Source organism: Rhinolophus sinicus, chromosome 10, assembly GCF_057876585.1.
Source record: "Rhinolophus sinicus isolate RSI-liver-muscle chromosome 10, RSI-T2T, whole genome shotgun sequence".
In the NCBI taxonomy this organism is placed as follows: domain Eukaryota; kingdom Metazoa; phylum Chordata; class Mammalia; order Chiroptera; family Rhinolophidae; genus Rhinolophus; species Rhinolophus sinicus.
In genome coordinates, this window is record NC_142510.1 from 3,899,216 (window position 1) to 3,919,509 (window position 20,294).

A 20,294-nucleotide genomic window follows, 5' to 3' on the forward strand; every position below is an offset into this window, starting at 1 on the left:
GTGGTGTGTCCTCAGAATTTTACACAAAGGGACGCATGTCGGTTTGTGCCGTCTGTGATACAAGTTCAGTTACTTGGTCAAGGGCAGTGCTCTCCCGAATTCTGTCACAAGTGTAACCTTTCTTCTCTAAAAACTTGAGACTGTGAATATCCTATTTTCTAGTGGTTTGGCATCCACAATTCAATTTTCACATCAGCAAGGAAAGTATTTTTGTTGTAAAAACTGTTACATCACTGTATAGGGCCTGAGCTTACTCTTCTTCATCAGGCATCACTTTCTAGAAACAGTTTGTCAAAATTTGTCAAAAACCGTGGACAGCGCTCTCAGCCGGTATCCTTACTTCAGAAACTTGCTTGTAGGTGAATGACTTGTGTTCTGTCATGACTGCCCATCATAGTTCTCTGTTCATCTTTTTAAAGGAGCTTTGGCTCTTGTGCGTTTTATACTGATAGCTGTTTCATTTTATATGAAAAAGTTCAGGGGCTCAGAGGAGTGGGGTAAGTATAGAGTCCTTCCTGTACCACTTCTGGTGTAGGTTATAATTCAGCAGCTGTATACCGAGCACTTCCTGTAGAAGTGGACCCTGATGCATGCTCTGGATAGAGAGGTGATTGTATCTCTTACAGTAAAAGAAAACTTAGCCGAGTTAGAGTCAGTGGACATTCGTGGAGTGCCCACCTGTGTTCCCGAATCTGCTGGGCATGTTTTTATGTACCATCTAAGCGTTTACCCGGTAACCCCAAGAGCAGTTGTGGGGTCAGTGAGGGCTCTCTTCATCTAAGGATTCCGAAGGCTCAGGATGGGTGTGACTCTCCCGACACACATTTTATAAGCTGTAGAATTACGAGGGTATCTCAGCTCACTTAACCACCTTCCACCATAGTAGCTGCAGTACCTTTGGGTAATTTGGGTGAGTATAAACTTCCTTTTAAACAATGCATGTAACTCATATACGTACCATGTCTTTTCAAGTTATAAACGTCTTTAAATATTATCCTGCCTGTTTTCACAGGTTGACTATGTCATTAAGGAAGCAACTAATCTAGATAACTTGGCTCAGCTGTATGAAGGTTGGACAGCCTGGGTATGAAAGGCAAGACAGTCGATGAGTCTGGTTCAGCGAGGTCAGACATCCACCAGAATCAACTCAGCCTCAGGCATCCAAAGCCACACCACAGTCGGTGGTGATGCGACTGGGGGCTTACTCTGAGGAAACCTAGGAAATCTCGGGGCGCTAGGAAGTGAACCCTGCAGGGCAGCCGCACTCAGGGAGACGCCCAACACCATGGCCTGCAACCCCAGGGTCAAGGGTGAAAGAAAGCAAGCTCACCGCCTGAACACGGAGATTGTCTTTCTGCCTCAGAACAGCTGCGCACGTGTCAGGAGGTTAGCTGCAGAAAGAAATCGGGGTGCCGCGGAGCACAGAGTGATTTGGAACTCCATTCCACCTGACCCTGTGTGTACAATCCAGGAAAAACCAAACCCCGCTCAGAAACAGAAAACTGGGGCCGCGAAGAAATCACAGCCAAGGAAGATTTGATGCATTCAGATTCTTGTGTGACGCTTGTTGCTTGGCAACAGTACTGGTTGGGTTGACCAGTAAGTACAAAAAGGCTATGCGACACGTATTTCAGAAATGGACTGAAAATGGAGAGCTATGTAACAGATACACTACATTGGAAGAACTTACTTCTGAAATGAAGGGAAAAACAACCAACCCATCATCATCCTCCCAGGCCCCTACCACCTCCCCACCCCCCTTCACCTGCTCTGGTAGATTAGCTGTCTTTCAGATTTACTTTTAATTCAATCCTTAAATTTCATATACTTCCATCTCGATGCAGTTAACAACTTACGTTTGGAGTGATACACAGAAACTTCTCCAAAACCACATGGAAAATTCAAGGATTGTTTAAATGTCTGATGATCACATACAAAATGTCATTCTGGTTATTTAAGTCATTTCTGTGATTCTATCATGTACAGTTCCCAGAATTGTCACTGTGCATTCAAAAGGAATGAATCTAACACATTTGATTTCATGTCCACTCCCCTTTGCTTCTGGTGTGCATTTTTTGGAGGTCATTCAAATTTTCCCTCTTCTGTGATTGTTGTAGTTTCTTTCATAGACAATAGCTAGTCCAATGTAATCTTTTTACCTTTTTTAAAAACCAGGATAGAATACCTAGTAGAGTTTTACATTGTTGATGACAGAGTAACAATAAAGTGATGTGGTGGAGGTAGAGTGAAATGTTGTTTTAATTCCGTTTTCTCATTTGATACTTTTAATTTACAAGCTATAAGTTAGAAGTGCTTTAGTTTACCTGGCATTTTAAGACATGTACATGAAACACCGGCAAAAATGAGAACCACCACCAGCTTTTATTAAGTTCAATTAGTCTGTGAAGTACTTTTTGCATAATTTTAATAGTTTGCTGTTTAGTCAGACATTATAGAGAATTCATGGTCAAGGTTTCCTTAAATTTTTAGCCTTGCATTTCAGTACTGTGTAAGCTCAATTGTTGATCCAAAATAAAAATCCAGAATAGGATTCTTAAAATCACGTATCATCACAAAATAGAACGCGATTCAAGTCTTGAGTGTCTTGAGTCCATTTTTCCTGCGTCTTAGAGATGAGGACTCTGATCACTTTCTAGCTGCCAATCTTCACAAACTTGAAAGGTATTAAGGAAAAAGTCCACATAGCTCTAGCCTTTTCTGTGTTCTGATTGCCACACTAATCTGTATTCTTTAAATACCCATCAGAGTATGCATGTCAGTACCAGTGTTTTTTTTAATACTTTGAGAGACACTGCAAGAAAGGTGGCATTTTTGAATATCCATATGTCTAATAGCAAGGAACCTAGTGCATCAAATTTTATTTTCTTCATTTTTGAACCTTATTTTCACAATCAAAACAACCTGTCTGGAATAATAATGCCATATTGTGTTCTCCATGCTGCTTTGTTTCCTAGAGGTGGGAACTACTGCGTTCATCACTTGATTACCTCTGCTGTCAAGATGAAACAGTCTTTTCAGCAGCATTCTCTATGGTCACAAGGGAAAACTTCCATCAGAATGACAAAACCAGTTCACACTGGTTTGTCCCGGTAGGTAGCATTCAGAAATTGCTTCCTCTTTGGTAAAGAAGATGAATGAAACACATGAATCTTACCGCCTGTGGATTTCAGGCTTCAGAGGTAACTGGCACCTTATGCAAGCAAAAACAAAACAGCTGTATATCAGTAGCACGTGCCTCTGGGAAATCACCCGTCACTTTAAAAAGGGTCCCTCGGAGACTAGTGTGGCATGTACACGTTTGGTTGTGGGGCAGGTGTGAACAACGGATGACCTCTAAGATGCTCTTTAGTGCGCTCTAGATGGGACCCGCCGAGTCTGTACAGTTGGGCCTCTTCTGGAAGTCAGCCTGTAAGTAACCTTGCCGTTCTGAACTGTTGTAAGAGAACTTGACAGATTTAACCAGCAATAAAGGCCCTGGTGATGGAGCAGATGGAGCAGTCAGGGCTGTGTTGGGGGGATTACCTTGTAAAGTAATGTCAAGTTTAGAGTGCTGTGGTTATGAAGGCATACACACTTTTTATGATACAAAATACCTGTGGAAAACCAGGGGTCTGCCCCTCTCTTCCTCTTCTCTCTCTGATTCAGGGGGTACAGAATAACCTACAACCTCTAATTCAACTCAAAGTACCCTTGGAAATTGGTTTATCTTAAGTGTTTTGTTGTCTTCGGTTTTTCAGAATGCCCTGCATTTCAGTTGATTCCTCTACAAAGTTGTGGAGGCTGTGGAACTGTATTTCTCTTACTGTTTCTTTGGTGTGTCTTGCAGCACCTCCTTATTTTCTGGTCGAGTTCTTAACATAGTTTGCTAGATGATTAAGATTCTTTTATGTCAGACACTTGTGAGGTTTTTTTTTTGGTGTTTTTTTTTGAGATATGTGAGATTTCTGTAAGAGAACTGATAACCCAGCTCTTGATCTGCTTCCCCACATGGCTTCTTTTCAGAGCCCAAACCCCAGGTTCCGGATGAGGGCTTCTAATACAAAGAAAAACTTCCATCACTTCTGCCCTTAACACTTGCCTCTCTTACCTAAGCTTAGTATGTAGCTTTCTTCATATTGTCCAGTGTTTGGTGTTACCTGCTTTGTTTTTTTTAATCGTGCCTATTCTGTCGTGTAAAATTTAAGGAAAGAGCCATTAAAAAATGCCCCGCAGGGCAATGCAAGTACAGCCAAATATTAGAGTTAATGTTCAGTCTTTCTTGTACTATAGGCAGTACTTTCAACTGAAGAGTCTTCCTGGCCTGTTTTCCTCCACACACTTGTCATTACTCTGGGGGCTTCACTTGTTTTGGCAGTCACCAGCTCCCCCTTCTTTTCACATTAAAGAAAGCCTGTTAGCCCTATTCACCTACGTCAGAAATCAGCGGATTCTTTACTATTAGCACATTTAAGAACCTTTGTCTTACATAAAGTTAGAGGACTGTGAACACCAGGGACCTTCCATTCTATTCTGTATCTTGAACTTGTAAAGTGCCAGTAATTTAAAGCTACAACTTCCTTCTCCTTAAATCAAGGAGATAGAATATATTAATGTGAGGGTCACTTAAAGAAGGTAGCCTCTGTTTTCAATATTTGGGTTGTACTAGAAAGATTCCTTCTCGGGGGGAAAATACTAGCATTACAAATTGGTCTGAACCTTGGGGAAGGGACAATTCACTTTGCTGTGACCCCTATGGGTTTGTGGCACGTTTCCTGCTTTCTAGGCCTGGGTAACACTATCACCATCCCTTACGTGCAAATGGACTCCACTTGAGAGCAGCTTTTCAGGGTCCGGGGTTAGTTGTACAGTGTGATCTACTTCAGAGTCGTTTGCCGTCCATGGGAATTTGGCTGAGCTGACTGGCGAACAGCTGTTTGGTGTGCTGATGTGAAAACGTCATACTACTACTACTAGCGCTTTAGGACTTGTGAAGCTGGTAAACTTAAGGAATTTCATGTTCTGAAATGCAGACTTGTAGAACGTTTTTCTTTGAACACTGGCTGAATTTTTGTTTTCCTGAACAGTCCCAGGTTCAGCTCCTGTTTCAAGTTGTTGTGTCAGTTGTTTTTCTGGTTTAAATTTCCCTTATATTTCCATCTGTAATGCCAGTGGCAACACCATGATTCACTTGTTCATTTACCCTTATTATAAGAGCAAATTGAGCTGAACTCGATCTTCCGTGTCCTAGTAAACATTGTATAAATAAAGTGGCTTCTCTGTACAAAAGGTGGTCATGCCTCCTGATGGAGCTCATTTTGTGATTGTATTTAAGATTAAAAGTTGAATAAATCACACCAGCTTCCTGAAAATGTTCATAATGCATCTTTTGGAAAACAAAATACATGCCTATTTTGTGCATATTTGCATCGACATGGCAAAGATTGTATGAAATACCTGTTTTTCAAAAAATAAACTCTTAAAAGACAGCATTTAGGCTCTGAATTTATTGGTTGAAGTAGTTTCCAGAAAATTTAATTTTGGAATATGGGTAGCTTTTTAAAAAAATGTATTAATACCACCAAAACTTTTTCAACTTCTCAAAAAAGTAATTTGTTCTACCCTTAAAGTTCTATGTAGTACTTTTGAACAGCAGTAGAAATTTTACTTCAACGGGGAAGTTCTTGGTATTAAGGCACAATTTATTAAGCTTAATTTTGTTAACATTTAAAAACAAAACTATAGAACATTATTGATGTGTATATTTCCTGGGGGTGTGAAAGCTCTGAAGGAAAATTAAAACGTCCAGCTTGTTTTAATGTCTGGAAATCAGACTGCATTTGTTGTTGCTAGATTGGGTTAGGATTTATGTTAACGGTTTAGTCATCTGGCAGGTTTCAAAAGATCACATCCTGAGCAGCCCAGTGATTGGCCAATTTCCTAAACTGTTGGAAGGGGGGGGCCACATGTCTTGAGATGTATTATGCAAAGAACCAACTGAGCCAAAAATAATAAATGAAACAGAACTCTTAGCCTTAAGAAAGCTATGTACGAATAATTATGTTTACCTCACTGGTGCATTTAAAATGGACTTTCGATCATGGGAGAAACTTGTTGACATGCCCAGTCTGCAGCCTTTCATTGATTGATGTTAAACGGCACAGCAGTCCTTGCTCAATAAAGGTCATATTGGAAACATTAAAAAAAATCACATCCTGTTTTTGTAGTACAAAAAGCAAGCTCAAAAGGAAACTACACTAAGGGTAGGTGTTTTTTCCGTTAGGCCAATTAAAAGTTTAAAGACCTGATAGCAGTGCCCCTAGGCTGTGAAGTTGCATCTAGTTCTGGGAACACATTCCTCGAGGAACGAAAAAATACTCTCCTAAGAAAGTGCTGCTTGAATTGCTTTAATTTTTTCCACCTACCTCAATTTCACAAGCTGGTGTTGAAAAGTTGTCTTTAAGTTGTACATAGGGAACTTGGCTGAAAACCAGAAGTATTCTGTAGCAAAAGCTGATTTCCCAAAACAGACGTCATTTTTTTTTTTTTTGTCACTTTTTAAAGCCTAATAATTCTAGGGCCTGTCCTTTGGGAGTGGATGTTACTGTGCCTTTCGCGAAATTGTGCTCTCAGTGCTCAATGTATTCACTAATTATGTCGCTGTTGACTGTTTGCGACCTTTCATTGTATTTTGAAGAGGTAGGGGAAGGCTGGGCCCTAAACTTCATAGCTTAAAAATGGGGTTGCCAGATCAACTTGCTGCATCTTACATGACCCATTTTCTGCCCCCCAGCACCCCCAAAGTATTACTTTATTGAAGACCCCCTTCCCTTGCTAAGTCTCCCCCCACCAAGTATTTATATCTGATCCAGTTGCTTTATTTTTCAAAGACTTTCTTGAAATTCACAATGCTGCTGTCCCCCTGGCTTTCTTCAGGGTGGAATGTGGTCTGTAGCTACCGTTGTCTCACATTTCTTTTCTGCCTTCTGTGAACTCTTCACCTGGTAAGGAATGCTTTTAAAACAAATTTAAATTCGATCGCATATTCTAGATGACTATAAAACGTTACAAAGCTGGAAGGTAAACAGCTATGCTAAGTTTTCCTAAAACAGACATCTGACCAGGTCAACATGTGGCATGCCTTTGTTAGAATAACGAAAACCGAAGCCCTTAATTCATTTTGAAGTTCTGGGGAGAGAAGGCGTGGGAAGTGCCTCAGCACAGCGCAGTTCATCTGGGTACAGTTGCTTGTGAATCCACTGCTGATGAGCGTGTACACGTTAGCTTGACCTCTAATGCAAGGTGGTCAAAAGCAGTCCTTGTTGGAGAGGAAACTGGTAGCTTCGTAAGTAACTCAAGTGCTTCACATGAATTTTCCAAAAGCCCCCCTGTAAATAAGGCAGCTTTAAAGCTGGTGCATTTGTCATGAGTTCTCCAAGTAGGACCCCGATTACCCCGCTACATCCCTCCCAATGAAGCTAAAGCCTTTTCCCTAATAGGAAGGAAAAAAATGCAGAAACTCTACGTAAATAGCTCTTTGCAATTGTCCTCAAAACCTCAGGAAGTGGGCACGAGTCTCCGAGTCACAAATCTCGCCTAGACTGGCCAGTGGCATTGGCTAGAGGGACCAGAGCAGGAATAAAAAGCAACCTGGGGGGACAGCGAGGGTGAGGGCACGGCCGGGTCGGGCAGAGGATCCCAGGCGGCCCCTTTCATTACAGCGCGGTTAGCAAAACACGTCCATCTCTGCTCTCCGCCTGATACTGGGTGGCATATTTCTTCGAGAACTACATTGCAGTAGAAGGTCCGAGACATACCGTGCCAGCCAACCCTGGGGACACTGACGCCCAGTCCAGCCCGGGTCAGCGGCCGTTCAACAGCTTCCGACAAGCCTGGGCGGGGCATCGTGCATCTCCTGCGCGCCGATTGGTCATGCTGTGTCCCCGCCCCCTCGGCCCTGCGCAGCCTCGCTTTCCTTTGACCTCGATTTCAAGCCATGCGCTGGGCAGCAGTTGGTCCCGCTCCCTTTAAACTTGAGCTCGCGCTGCCCAATGAGGAGCGAGCTTCGCGGGGGCTGTCGGGAAAGGCGGCCGGCCTATATAAGCGGCTTGCGGGGCGTGCCCTCGCGCCGGGGTCGCCCTGTGGGTCTCGGAGGAAGGCTGTTTCGGAGGGCGGTTTGTGCTCAGTGAGGCGGCATTTAGGGGACGATGGCGGAGGGAGATAATCGCAGCACCAACCAGCTGGTGAGTCCCGGCGCCGCGACGCAAGGGAAAGGAGTGAGGCCTTTGTAGTGTGTGAGGCTCAAGCCGGCGGCGCCGCGGCCCTGGCCCTCTCCCGGTTTGCAGGCGCAGGCGGCGACGCCTGCCCTCTCGGGCTTCTCGGGTAGCTTCTGCGTGGCGGTCGCCAGTCGTATCGTCCCCTAACATTCTCTGGAAAAGGTGCGCGAAGGAGCGAGGAGGGTGCGTGACCCGTCCCCGCGAAGACGGGTTGAGGAAGTGGGGAAAGGGGGGCTGTGACAAGCCCGGGGCCGAGGGCCTAGGCCCCAGCCGTATGCGGGTTTCCTTCCCTTTGACCTTAATCGAGGTGCCACTTCGTTGTTCTCCCCCGTGCTTGGCAGGGGTGGCGGGTCAAAGGGCTGCCGCCGACAAGTTCTGTTAGGACTGGCACCGCTTGAAGTGGCAGGAAGGCTGCGCGCTCACCCTGGGGAGCCGGGAGGAGGGTACGGCTGGCAGGACAGTGGCAGGTCCGGGCGTCTGTCCCGAATGTGCAAGTCTGGGGGTCGCAGGACGCCTTGAGAATAAGCAGGGGGGTACGAAGGAACTGCAGTGAGGTTGGTTGTATCCCGGGCGGACACGTTCGACCGCACTACGAATTTCATGGCACGATGGAGGCGAAACCGAGAGAAAGCCGTGCATTTTCTCCGTTGCCTTTCTCCAGGGAAAGGCAGCTGCACGCCACAACCCCAGTGAGTAGAGGGAGCAAAGAATTTAAGTTTGGGCTTTTGGTTCGCCAGGAGCCGGGGTGCTATCGACGTAAGAGATTTTGCAGGGCGGTTCGCGCGGTTTTCGCTTTGCATTCGTTTTTAGAAATGCATGACTTACCCCCTTACACACACACACGCACACACTTAGACCAGCCAGGTTCCTTTTAAGAGGATGATCGAAGCACAGAGAAGTTACCCGATTCACACAGCGACTCTTTCCGGTAACTTTCAGGAGGACAAGGCCCTTGGCCTTGGGTTTCCTGGATTCAGATCTGTTAACGTCTGTGTACTTATGACAGTTTCCTCATCTGTAAGTGAGGATAGGAACACCTTCCTTTTAGCTTGTTGGGAGGATTAAAGTGTAAGCGTATAAAATACTTAGCCGACTTTCTGTCACATAGTAATCTCTTTATTTATTAAGCATGATACAGAAAGTCAGAAATACTGAGGTCCCCTTGGTGATCAGTGTGGCACAGAGAGCATCTTTAATTAAGATTAAGCTGCGCTGGCTGCTGTCCTTTGCACATTTCCCTGTGATAACATTTTTTAAGGACACATGGTATCTTGTCCCAATGTTTTTTTCCCTCTATCAAAATCAGCTTAAAGGACTTTGTGCCACATTAGCTCATCCTACAAGTCCACTTGCAGCTGATTGTCAGATTTGCAGAGAAATTTGAAGTCTAACCAAAATGTCCTGATAAATGTGAGAAGCACTATAGAGGAGATATATTGAGCTTAAAATGAGTCATATATTTTGGTGCAAGTAGTTTTTCTTAAATGTGCAAATCATCTCAACATCTAAATGAGTCCATTACACAGAGAGCTATTTTAGAAATGGAGTGCTGTTCAGGGAAAGGCTTTCCTAATGGACTTAGAAGTAGGGGTTTAAATCAATGAAATGACAAGACAGCAGATCAATTCTAACCACCCGAAATGAGCGAACATCAAGTGATCTAATTTTATACTCTGGATACCTTGCTTAGTAGGGCAGGACTTTGGGGGAGTTAGTTAACCATCCTTTAGTTGTAAAATGGGGGTAATTATCCTTACCTTGAGGGGCTCAGTGAGGATCATGTTACGTCATATCTGAAAAGAGTAGCCCAGTTCTTAGACTTGGGAGGTGACCGTTAAATGATAGCTTTTTTTCCTCCGTTGGTTTTTGTCATTGGTACCAACATTGTAGAGTATTTTAGAAACTAATTTGTTTAAGGTAGTGATTTGGTTAACAGCCATTTTACATACTTGGTGCCTTACAAGAATTTAACTTTGGGAACCACAGAAATGTTGAGAGTAGTAAAATGATGGCTTTAAATGTTGATCATCTGTAGGCGGCAGAGACTGCGGGTCTGGAAGAGCAGCTGCAAGGATGGGGAGAAGTGATGCTGATGGCTGATAAAGTCCTGCGATGGGAAAGAGCCTGGTTCCCACCTGCGATTATGGGCGTGGTTTCTTTGGTGTTTTTGTAAGTGAGCTTTTCTGTTCCTTAAGGTTGTGCTTGTTATTAATAAGGGCTTAGGTAATACACAGCCTCCGTTTGTGGAGGAGCCTTAAGTCTTTTGTAATGTGTAATCTGTAACAAATGCCTTTTCTTAGAGCCCTTTGCCTAGTTTGCAGAATTTGTAGTACTTACATAAACTCGGTGACCTAAGTCAGTTGAATAACTCAGTGACTATCAAGCCGTTTGGCCTTAGAACCCTTCACACACCTAAAAAGTACTGAGTATCCCAAAGAGCTTTTGTCTCTTGGTGTTTACACTGTGCAGCTGTGTGTGATGTTACGAAGCTTCCAGAAAACCATGTGTGAGAAAATTAGAATGAAAAGGGCAAAATAACATTTTTGAGAACCAGAGGACGAAGTGAATAAACACTTAGGAATAATGGCTGTTTTTCTAACCTTTGTTCATTTTTCTATTTTTTTAAACAGGACTATCTACTATCTCGATCCATCTGTTCTGTCCGGTGTTTCCAGTTTTGTTATGTTTTTGTGCTTGGCTGACTACCTTGTTCCCATTCTAGCGCCTAGAATTTTTGGCTCCAATAAATGGTAGGTGGCACGACAATTTGGCATTCTCATTTGGAGGCATGAACCCTGGTGGCTGTGATCAGTACGCCACAATTAAGTACAGAGAAGTGTGTACCATCAGAAACCTAGGGGGGAGATTTATTGCTTTTATGTGGTTTCTTAGCTGATTCATATATAAATCATGAATTTCCAGTGCTTAGATCGCCATAGTTCTTTTATGGTGTAGCATTTATTTTGACTGTTCTCTCCAGACCTTTATATCGAAGTGTGGGTTTTTTAGATGTTTTCTCAAGGATTGTAGAATTTATGAGCTTTCCATAGAAGTAGTACATTTGTGTTTTACATGTATTTCCATTGATGTTTAAGATAGTGTAACATTAACAAGTTTGAATGAGTAGGAAAACAGTAACTGGTAGATTGTTGTCCATCAGCAACCACTAGGTTAGTGCAAAAGTAATTGCGGTTATGAGGTTAAAAAAAAAAAAAAATTGCAAAAACCGCAATTACTTTTGCACCAACCTAATGTTGACTGACTGTTTCCTTTTCTGTTAGGCACTATTCTGGGTGCTGTGAAATATTTTAATTTTTGAGATCTTGTATTTATGGATTGAGATGTTGAGCAATGCGGTGGTAGGTAGCCAAATGCATAGAGTAGGTTCAAGATGTACATTTAAGTGGGTTGTTGATTTCATTTATACCATTCTTTGAATTAGTTACTTCTGAGTTCCCAAGGTATAGTAAGTGGCTATGGATCATATTAAAGTTTTTTAACTTTCTGGAATATTGCATTGCTCACTTTTGATCCAAATAATGAACAAAACTAGATTTTGTTGAAATAGATTTTTTTCTCCTAGCTGCTATTCTCCCTTGGTTGTTTGATTAGTAGTCTACTGTGCCTTTAGCTTTTTGTTCCTCTGATAATAGCAAATTATAAAATCTGTAAAAGGAAGAATTTTAAATGTATGCCTTCTGGACCTTTGAGAACAAGTTCAGACATTTTGGAATAATCAAGCATGTTTATTTAAAGATGTCCCTCCCACCCACCCCAGCAGAATGGGTGAGTATTAGGAAGTGTCCTTTGAATTGTTCTTCCTGTGCAGTAAAGAATTGTGCTGCTCTTTTGGGGGCAAGTTTGTAACCATACAGTAACAGTTTAACAAAGAGAATCAGCTTCTGACCTTGACTTTTCATCAGCCAGATGGCATTCTCATCTGCTAATTCATCGTTCCTGGAGAGAAGTTTTCAGACATAAACACTGAGTTGCATGGTTATCAGGACTGGCTTAGTCAGGGAAACAGCGATTTTATTGTTTGATCTTTATGGGGAAGGAAGAACACTGGTGCACAGCCCCATCCAGCCTTGACAATGAGTGCGTATCAGCTCGGACTGTTCCCAGGAAGCTTAGGGCTCGGCAGAAACCCTCCTCTGTATCTGTCGCTGCAGCTTTACAGCGACGAGGACTAGAGCAGAGAAGGCAACACATTCCCCAGCGTAGAACCTACTTTGTAACAGCGGCCATTATGTCTGTAGAGCAAAGACAGTACGAAGGCCATTTTTTCCATCAGAACGCCAAAAAACATTACAAACAAAAAGGGCTTGGAGGATCTTTTGTATTTTTACCACTGTTCTGTTTATGTTTTCCCTCAATGAGACTAAACTTACAAAGAATTTGCATTTGAGCTGTGTGTTCCTGCTTTGACATCAAATGTATGAAGCCCAGTTGAGGGTATTATGCTTTAAATGCCAGTAGTTAATGTCTTACTGAAGACCACTCAAATTCATGTTTGGCAGAAATTTCACATCAACTCAGGATTTGCTAGGATCTGAAAAATATGGGAAAAGAGAAATTAATTTGCTGATTTCTGCATGGCCCATGTAGTCATGAGTCTTTGATCACTGTCATTAACCAAATGTGGCTTTCGAACCATAGATGGCCATTCCTTTGTACACACACGTGTGTTTATTAAAAACTTACTCCTGTGCTCTAAAAGGTGTCTTAATGGGACAAGAACTTTTCACCTTTATAAGATAATGGCAAATCGTTGTTGTTTATTCAGACTTTCTTTAGAAGATAGCTTTTAAATTTGAGAGGATGGTGTATTTCTGTTTGCTATAAAGATTCGCTTATGGTGAAGGGGAAAATTCTTTTTCTAGGACCACTGAGCAGCAGCAACGATTCCATGAAATTTGCAGCAACCTGGTAAAAACTCGCCGCAGAGCTGTGGGCTGGTGGAAACGCCTCTTTACACTGAAAGAAGAAAAACCGAAAATGGTACTTTTTTGTTTTGACCTATTCAAGGAAAGCAAAACTTTGAGATTGAGTCCATTTTTTACTTCGTTATAGTATAATGATAGCCTTTTTGTGAGAACATTGTTTGCTGTTTATCACCCGTTGGTTTAATTCCTCTGAATACATTCATAAATGTTTATCTGTGTTAGACTGAGTCACTGGAAATTAAAATTACATTTAATTTTGTATTCTAGTAGAGTGAAATTTTTGGTTTTTTTACTGAAATAAGTTAAAGACATATATAGAAAGCATTTGTTTTCTTATCTCAGCTGCACATGAAATTACTATGTGAAGTTGTTGATTATAACAGTAGAATAATTCATATTATTATAAGCTCTTTAGCTTACATATAGAATACAGTATTTTAGGAGGGAATGTATCTAAATTCTATAAAGTAGATCTAATAGAGTTTTCTATAGGTCTTATGTAATAGATAGATGCTAAGTATCTTTTAAAGAAAAGTGGTGATAAACACTGAATTATTTTCCAACCTTTGAAACAACCTCCTAAAGGAATGCTTCTCAGTCTTGTTTCTGGGTGTTGACACATTCTTGCTTTCTTCACTTAGTACTTCATGACCATGATCTTCGCACTCGCGGCTGTTGCGTGGGTGGGACAGCAAGTCCACAACCTTCTTCTCACCTACCTGACAGGTAAGTATTTGCGGGAAGACTGCAGGCAGGCCTTGGCCAGTGGAGTCTAACGGAAACTTAGTCAATAGTACGTGCGTGCTTAGCAAGTTGAAGGCGCTGATCAAAGACCTGTGGGAGTCTAGAAAGGTGACTGAAACCCAGGTCCTTATTCACAGGCTCTTTGTGGTCTTGCCAGAAGTTAGGACACAGAACAGACTAACCAAGGTAGAAAGAAATGTGCAAGAGTTCAAGTAAGCAGTGTGTGTCATGTGAGGCTGGGAGGTCACGATGGCTCAAGTTTCTGGGGACATGGATTCCATACTGCTTCCTCCCATTAGAGTGCTTCACAGTCTGGGAAACCACCGGCTCTAAAATGTAAGAACATTTAAGAAGTGAATTGCTGCCTCCTTTATTTTGTTTGTTTGTTTGTTTTTAAGTGACTTTCTTACTGTTGCTTCCTGGACTAAACCAACATGGAATCATTTCAAAGTACATTGGAATGGCCAAGAGGGAGATAAACAAGCTTCTCAAACAAAAAGAAAAGAAAAATGAATAAGACATGTGTTATTCCCTGTGATGAAGTATCCCTTGCCTTGGGAACAGTTTCTGTTACGCTGTCTGGATACTCAGATGTTACAGAAGTAACTCTTTGCTCGCCCTCCTTCTGCCCTTAGTTACTAGAAATTCCGACCTGCCAGGTAAGCATTTACGCGTAGTGTCTCCATGTCAAGTGTAGCTGGCTGCGTTCTCATCAGTTGGCCTGATACGGATTAACTCATTCGTGAATATGACTTGTTTTGATTTTTCGCCCCTGGGGTTAACTGAATTCTTACTTTTGGGCCCCTTCCTTTAAAATAATACAATGGTGAACTTCACCCTTTAGTGTAGTTAACAGTGACTTTGGATAATTGTTCGAATTGATCTTTGCTTTAGCTGGATGTACAAGGGGCAGTGGTCTGTGGCTACAGGAAGCCAGTTCTACTGTCTGCTCCCACAGTCTGCTTAAAATACGGTCTGGCTTCATGAATACAGAGACCAAGTTTACCACTTCTGACGAAGAGACCAATTAAAACTCATTCCTCATTTTGTTTCTATACCATGGGAGATCCGCATGGAATACACTGGAACTGATTCCATGCCCTGGTAGATGTTGGTTTCTCCCTTGTGCAAAACTTAGTAGTTGGTAGGAAGCATTGCTCCTCGTACAGCACGGGGCTGGCAGGCTTCCAGCACTTGTACCTTGTAGTAAGTAGTAGTCCTTCAGGCTTCGTAAGAGCACGCTTCCAGAAGCTCGGAGTTCAGCTTTTTAGCATACTTGCAATCTCAGATTCTCAGCTGACTGAAACTAAAGGACACGAGAAGTAAGACTCCTGTCCGTGACCTTCACTCCAACACCAGCCCAGCCAATCAAGGACTCATGTCTTCCTGTGTTTAGTCCAGATTCACTAGAAAATCATCTTATCCTACTAACTATTCCAGACCAGAACCAGCCTTTAAAGATAAGCCTCAGGAGTCTCATTTTACAGTAATGTTGGCTGCTTTTGTCCCCATAGATTTGGCTTAGGAGGTGGTGCCTACGCTGGCGTCGGACTTTTTTCCTAGATATTTCCCGGAAGAGTACAAGGGTTGTGGGTGAGAGCAGACGTGTGGAGAGGCTAGATGGCCTTAGGTCAACAGAGATTTTTTAATTCCTTGGAAAGTGTCTTAGAATCGTTATCCCTCTTAATAGCTAGAAATTTCAAGTAGTTGAAATCTGTAGGAAGGAACCTCTGAGGGCCGAAAATGTGACACATTTGGGAACAATTCTTCAACTCTGATTAACTAGCTGTAATATAGTTCTGTGAATTTATTGCACTGATGCCGTAAGACCTGAACCTTGTGGTATGTTTGTCTCTAAGACTTTTCCTTCGCTTCAGTATTGCTGTAAACAGTGGCCCTCATGTAGCAGTGTTTGATTTTTGTTTTTAATGTTTCGTATGAAAACCACAAACTACCTTCCATGTGTTTCTTCATTGTAAATAATCCTGTTTTCTTAGCTGGGTTTTTTCGTGTGTACGTGTTCTACCAAGTTAACTACTTTTATGGTTTTAATCCTGTATTTCTTCTACTTTGTTTTGAGAAAAGGGGGACAAATTAAAAGCTGGAATCCCTTTTTGTGTCCTGCTTTCTTTCTGCCTTAGCCAGTACAATGGTTACATGAGTGGAGTTCTGGGTCCTGTTAATGAACTAGCCTGTGTGAGGGGTACATGCCTATAAGGTACTCGAAGAACAAAATGAAATAAAAGGTTTAAATGTATTTGTTTGGCAGACATCCAGACACCATGCTAGATGGAAACGGAAACACACACACACACACACACTACAATGACTAAGTGCTAGCTGAAGATGATATATATGAGGGCTCAGCTGGGGCCACAGGCGGGAACCATGCAGGCTCAAGGGCGAGTGCTCGTGGGCATCCCTCCCCCGGCGGACATGAGGTGCTCAGCAAGTAACGGGGTGACTTTCGTCCGTACTTGAAACACTTAAAATTAGAGCTCAAATTGGATGTTTTATCATTGGCCCTCACTGTCTATACTTAGTGGGTCCTGGGGACAGAGTCAGTCAAATTAAATGCTGAGCCCCCTCTGCACTCCCCCTCTGTTGTCACACAACAGCATAGCAGACTGCCCCCCACCCCCCCGCCCCCGTGTCTTTCCTTAAGGAAAGAAGAGTCTGTGAAACTGTGCATCTCTGGGACTGTATATTTCTATTTAGTCTCCAAAAGAGGGTTTGAAGCCAATGACGAGTAAGATTCCCCACGGGGGGGCCGGGGGGGGCAGCTCAAGCCAGGCGGAACCCCATGGAGACCCCTGATGAGCTGCCTTAGAAAGATTTGGGAAGGGGCCTTATCTCCCCTTCCCCCTGCCTGGGAAAAGCCGCTGCTGGCTCTGACTTTTCCCTCTCACCTAATTGGGAGAAAAGTCTTGAGAGTGATAAGATTAAACTCTCTCTGCTGAGCTCTGTGAAACAATTTCAACATGTGATATATATCCCTTAAAAGAGTTGCATACCTCACCTCAAGGACTTTCTGCTTCGGCTGTTTGAAGATCAGCATAGTTGGTTTGGGTTGTTTCTATAACGTGATAAATGAGTCCCACAGACCATGCCAGAAAAACACTGCTACTCCCTTGTATACTTATCAATAAAAACCCCCAGTAGGCTTTGTTCTGGGCTCCAGTCTTTCAGAACTGTGAGACCCCTGGCCTGAGATTTAACTACATTAAGTCTCTCTATGTTTCTTCCTTAAAACTTAACTGAAAGCCGCCCCTTCTCGCACCCTCACTGCCCGTGTTGCGCTGGACGCGACACCCCCCCTCAAAAAAAATATGGATCCTTCCTTGGAGCCTCCTGGGGGGTTTGGTGATGTCCAGAAAAGAGAAACTCAACCCAAAGTCACCATAGGTCACCCCACGGTTGCCTGATACTTTGAAATGCTGGTCATACACCACTGAGCTGTGATTACGTCTCAGGCCAATCTGATTGGCTGGCTTCCTGCCCAGGCCAGCTTGACTGCTACCCTGGTGCCCGCTCTGGCCACAGGGAAAGTCCCTTTTCGACACTTGGCTGTGGCATCCCCTCTAGCAGAGGTCCTACCATCCCAGATTTCACAGGATGTTGAGAGGAGGCAATTTGGAGTTAGTTGTGCCAAGAAGAGTGAAGGGATTTGGGAGTTTTTAGGAGATGAGATTTTAATGCCAGCAGTTCATCTGCCAAATCTGTTACCATTCAGATCGTGATCGGCCCTATTTGAAGCCCTCAGCAGGTTCCAGTGTGGCAACAGCGTAAGTCACACCTTGAAGCAATTAGACATGGCCCTGTGCTCCATTCTCCACTCCTCTACCCCATCTCCCAATTCCACCCAGCCATTCTGAGATGACCCATCTTCAGTCCATGCCCTCCTGGCTCTGTTAGAAACCTAGAATATCTACTGTGCCCCACATACCCTCACATTTTGGCATCAGGTAGACCTAGATTCAAACCCCACCAAGTAATCAGTAGCTTAGACGATCTTTTGTTTTTTCTTTTGACATGTAAAACGAAAGCAGAATTTTAAGATTTGGAGTCAATTTAAGATTGAAATTAGGGGGTGGCCGGTAAGCTCAGTCAGTTAGAGAGTGGTGCTAACACCACGGTTGCCGGTTCGATCCCCACATGGGCCACTGTGAGCTGTACCCGCCTTAAAAAAAAAGATTGAAATTAGTTTTCTCCTTTGTGAAATGGGGTAGTAGGGCATTATATAACCACATTTGTTGTTTTGCAGACTCTGAGTTAATCTGCAGGAAGCACTTAGTGCCAGTCATGAGTTGGTAATCCCCTTCATGATAGGCTCAAATGGCACTTCCTCTGAGCTCTGGCCACATCCCAGGCCACCTCCGCATTCCCACAGCACTTGGGATTGGCATCCGATAGGGCGCGTTGCCCTGCCTTGTGGTGGTATTTCGAGGTCGATCTCCCCCACTGGGATCCGTACCTCTTAAGGTCAGGACCATAATTTTGTCCCCTCACCACAGGGCACACCTGGCACATGATATTTTGAGTTTGTTCAATGAATGAATAAAGTATGTAAAGAGATAGGGGATGGTACGTACAGTTTCTAGTTTTCTATTTATGGTACGTACAGCTCTTGGAGGAAACTGGGTTTATTCACTTAACTCCCCACTGTTACTAAGGCCCTCAAGGTGGACTCCACATTTTCAGTAAAACGTAAGTATAGGGGAACCAGTTCTTCAAGGAAATTTTCATTTAAAAAGCAAAGTCCTTTTGTAATGTATATTTAACCAGAGAATTCTATATCCCTGAGATGTTCAAATTGGGAGCTTTGCTTTCCTGGGGTTCACTTGGGGGAGTGGCAGCCAGAGGCTTTATACTAATAAAGAATGTTGAGCACTCTGCCAGGTTTTGTGTTAATCTCTTTCTTATGGATTATTTCATTTATCCTCACAGCAAATGTGATTGGTAGTATCATCCCCATTTTACAGATGGGGAAACTGATCTGCCCTTTCATTTATTCGTCAAATATGTGTAGAGGGCCTACTATGTGCCAGATAGCTTCTCTAGAAGCTGTGCTGCAGTGGTGAACAAAACTGAGTCCCTGCTTGCATGGGGACAGAAAATACACTTCCAGTGTTTCAGGTGGTAAGAGAGAAAAATTCAGCAGGGCCATGGGATTGGGAGGATGGGGAAGAGGCTGTATATGTGTGTGCGATTGAACAGAGAGCCGAGGAATGCCAGAGAACAAGCCACCTGGCTAACTGGGGGAGCATGTTCAAGTTAGAGGGAAAAGCAATGCAAAGGCCCTGGGGTGGAATTCTCCCCAAGTCAGGGGAGAATGATGGGGGATGAGGTCTGGTGTGTGGTGCAAGGAGGCAAGTATGCCCGTCACGAAGGACCTTGTAAACTTGGTAAGGAATTTGGATTTGACCGAGGGTGATGGGCGTCCCTGGAAAGTGCATGATCTGTCTGATTGAAGTTTTGAAAAGGTCATTTTGGCTGCCATAAGACGGGTGGTGGAAGCAGTGAGGTCAGGAGGCTGTTGCAAATATTTCAGACGTTAGGTAACTCACCTCAGGTCACGCAGAGCAGAGCAGATGGAGAGAGGAGGCCGAATTCACTCCCTTGTAGGCGATTCGACACCCGGGCTTCAAGCAGGAGTTACTCCCAGCTCTTTCCGTTGTCAGAACAGACTCGACAGACGTCGTTTGTCACCGTTATCTCAGCGAACCCTCGCAATAACCTTCGAGAGAGAGCGGTATTACTATTACCCCCGGTTTGTATCTGGGGAAAGTTCACAGATGATGAGCGATTTACCCGAATTGCTTCTTGTCCCGGTGCAGAAGAGCCGACAAGGGCCACAGGCTCAGAATCTTGAGTGTTTATTTCAAAACATTGGTGGCTTTTCTGCCAAACTGTTTCCCAGGACTCGAAAGGAAAACGCCTGGAGCCCCAGTAAATTTCTGAGATTTAGGGACAGTCAAAAGGAACCACCGATTTAAAAGAAATGACTGCTTTTAAAATGTAATATAGAAACACATTCCAAACAACAGCACAAAATCGTACAGGGAGAAAAGCAAGCGTTCCATCCCCGTCCCCAAGGTCCCGCAGAGGCAGGTACCCGTTTCGCTGGGTCCTTACAGAGACGCTACAAACACGCAAGTATTACATTTTATTCTAAACGATGAGCAGTGACTGCAATAAAAGTTAGCAAATATCTAGGCCCGTGTTGTCTATTTTTACTTTTACAGATTCAGGACTTAGAAGGGAGTCGTCACTCAACACTCCGACAAACGCCTCACCTCGCTCCCCTCCCCGCGGCTTCCCCGCGGAAGGT

The 20,294-nt window shown here is 43.4% G+C and overlaps 2 protein-coding genes and 1 long non-coding RNA gene across 9 annotated transcripts in view; 2 read left to right on the top strand and 1 right to left on the bottom strand.

Annotated features, from left to right (window-relative positions):
• Nucleotides 1-5,489, top strand: part of SMG1 (SMG1 nonsense mediated mRNA decay associated PI3K related kinase) — an 86,148-nt gene extending 80,659 nt beyond the window's left edge. For all 5 annotated transcript variants that reach the window (XM_019753034.3, XM_019753032.3, XM_019753033.3 and 2 more), the window contains one exon: nt 1,013-5,489. In XM_019753034.3, coding sequence (XP_019608593.3) covers nt 1,013-1,090 — 78 coding nt within the window. In that variant the 3' untranslated portion in view covers nt 1,091-5,489. The remainder of the gene's footprint in view (nt 1-1,012) is intronic.
• A 2,487-nt stretch (nt 5,490-7,976) lies between these two features.
• On the top strand, nt 7,977-16,074 carry ARL6IP1 (ARL6 interacting reticulophagy regulator 1). Its single transcript, XM_019753035.3, has 6 exons — nt 7,977-8,240; nt 10,309-10,442; nt 10,904-11,023; nt 13,157-13,274; nt 13,861-13,945; nt 14,362-16,074. Exons 1-6 carry the CDS (start codon nt 8,205-8,207, stop codon nt 14,478-14,480), a joined length of 612 nt encoding a protein of 203 aa, XP_019608594.1. The 5' UTR covers nt 7,977-8,204; the 3' UTR covers nt 14,481-16,074.
• On the bottom strand, nt 12,289-20,269 carry LOC109458955 (uncharacterized). 3 transcript variants are annotated; one of them, XR_016022540.1, is made up of 4 exons: nt 20,024-20,269; nt 19,531-19,920; nt 13,784-18,143; nt 12,289-12,825 (listed from the first exon to the last, which is right to left on the bottom strand). It is a non-coding gene; the product is annotated as an uncharacterized LOC109458955 (long non-coding RNA). The 3 variants fall into 3 exon arrangements; XR_016022539.1 differs by having other exon boundaries at nt 19,531-19,700; nt 19,775-20,266; XR_016022538.1 differs by having other exon boundaries at nt 19,531-20,264.
• Between the last annotated feature and the right edge of the window lie 25 nt (nt 20,270-20,294).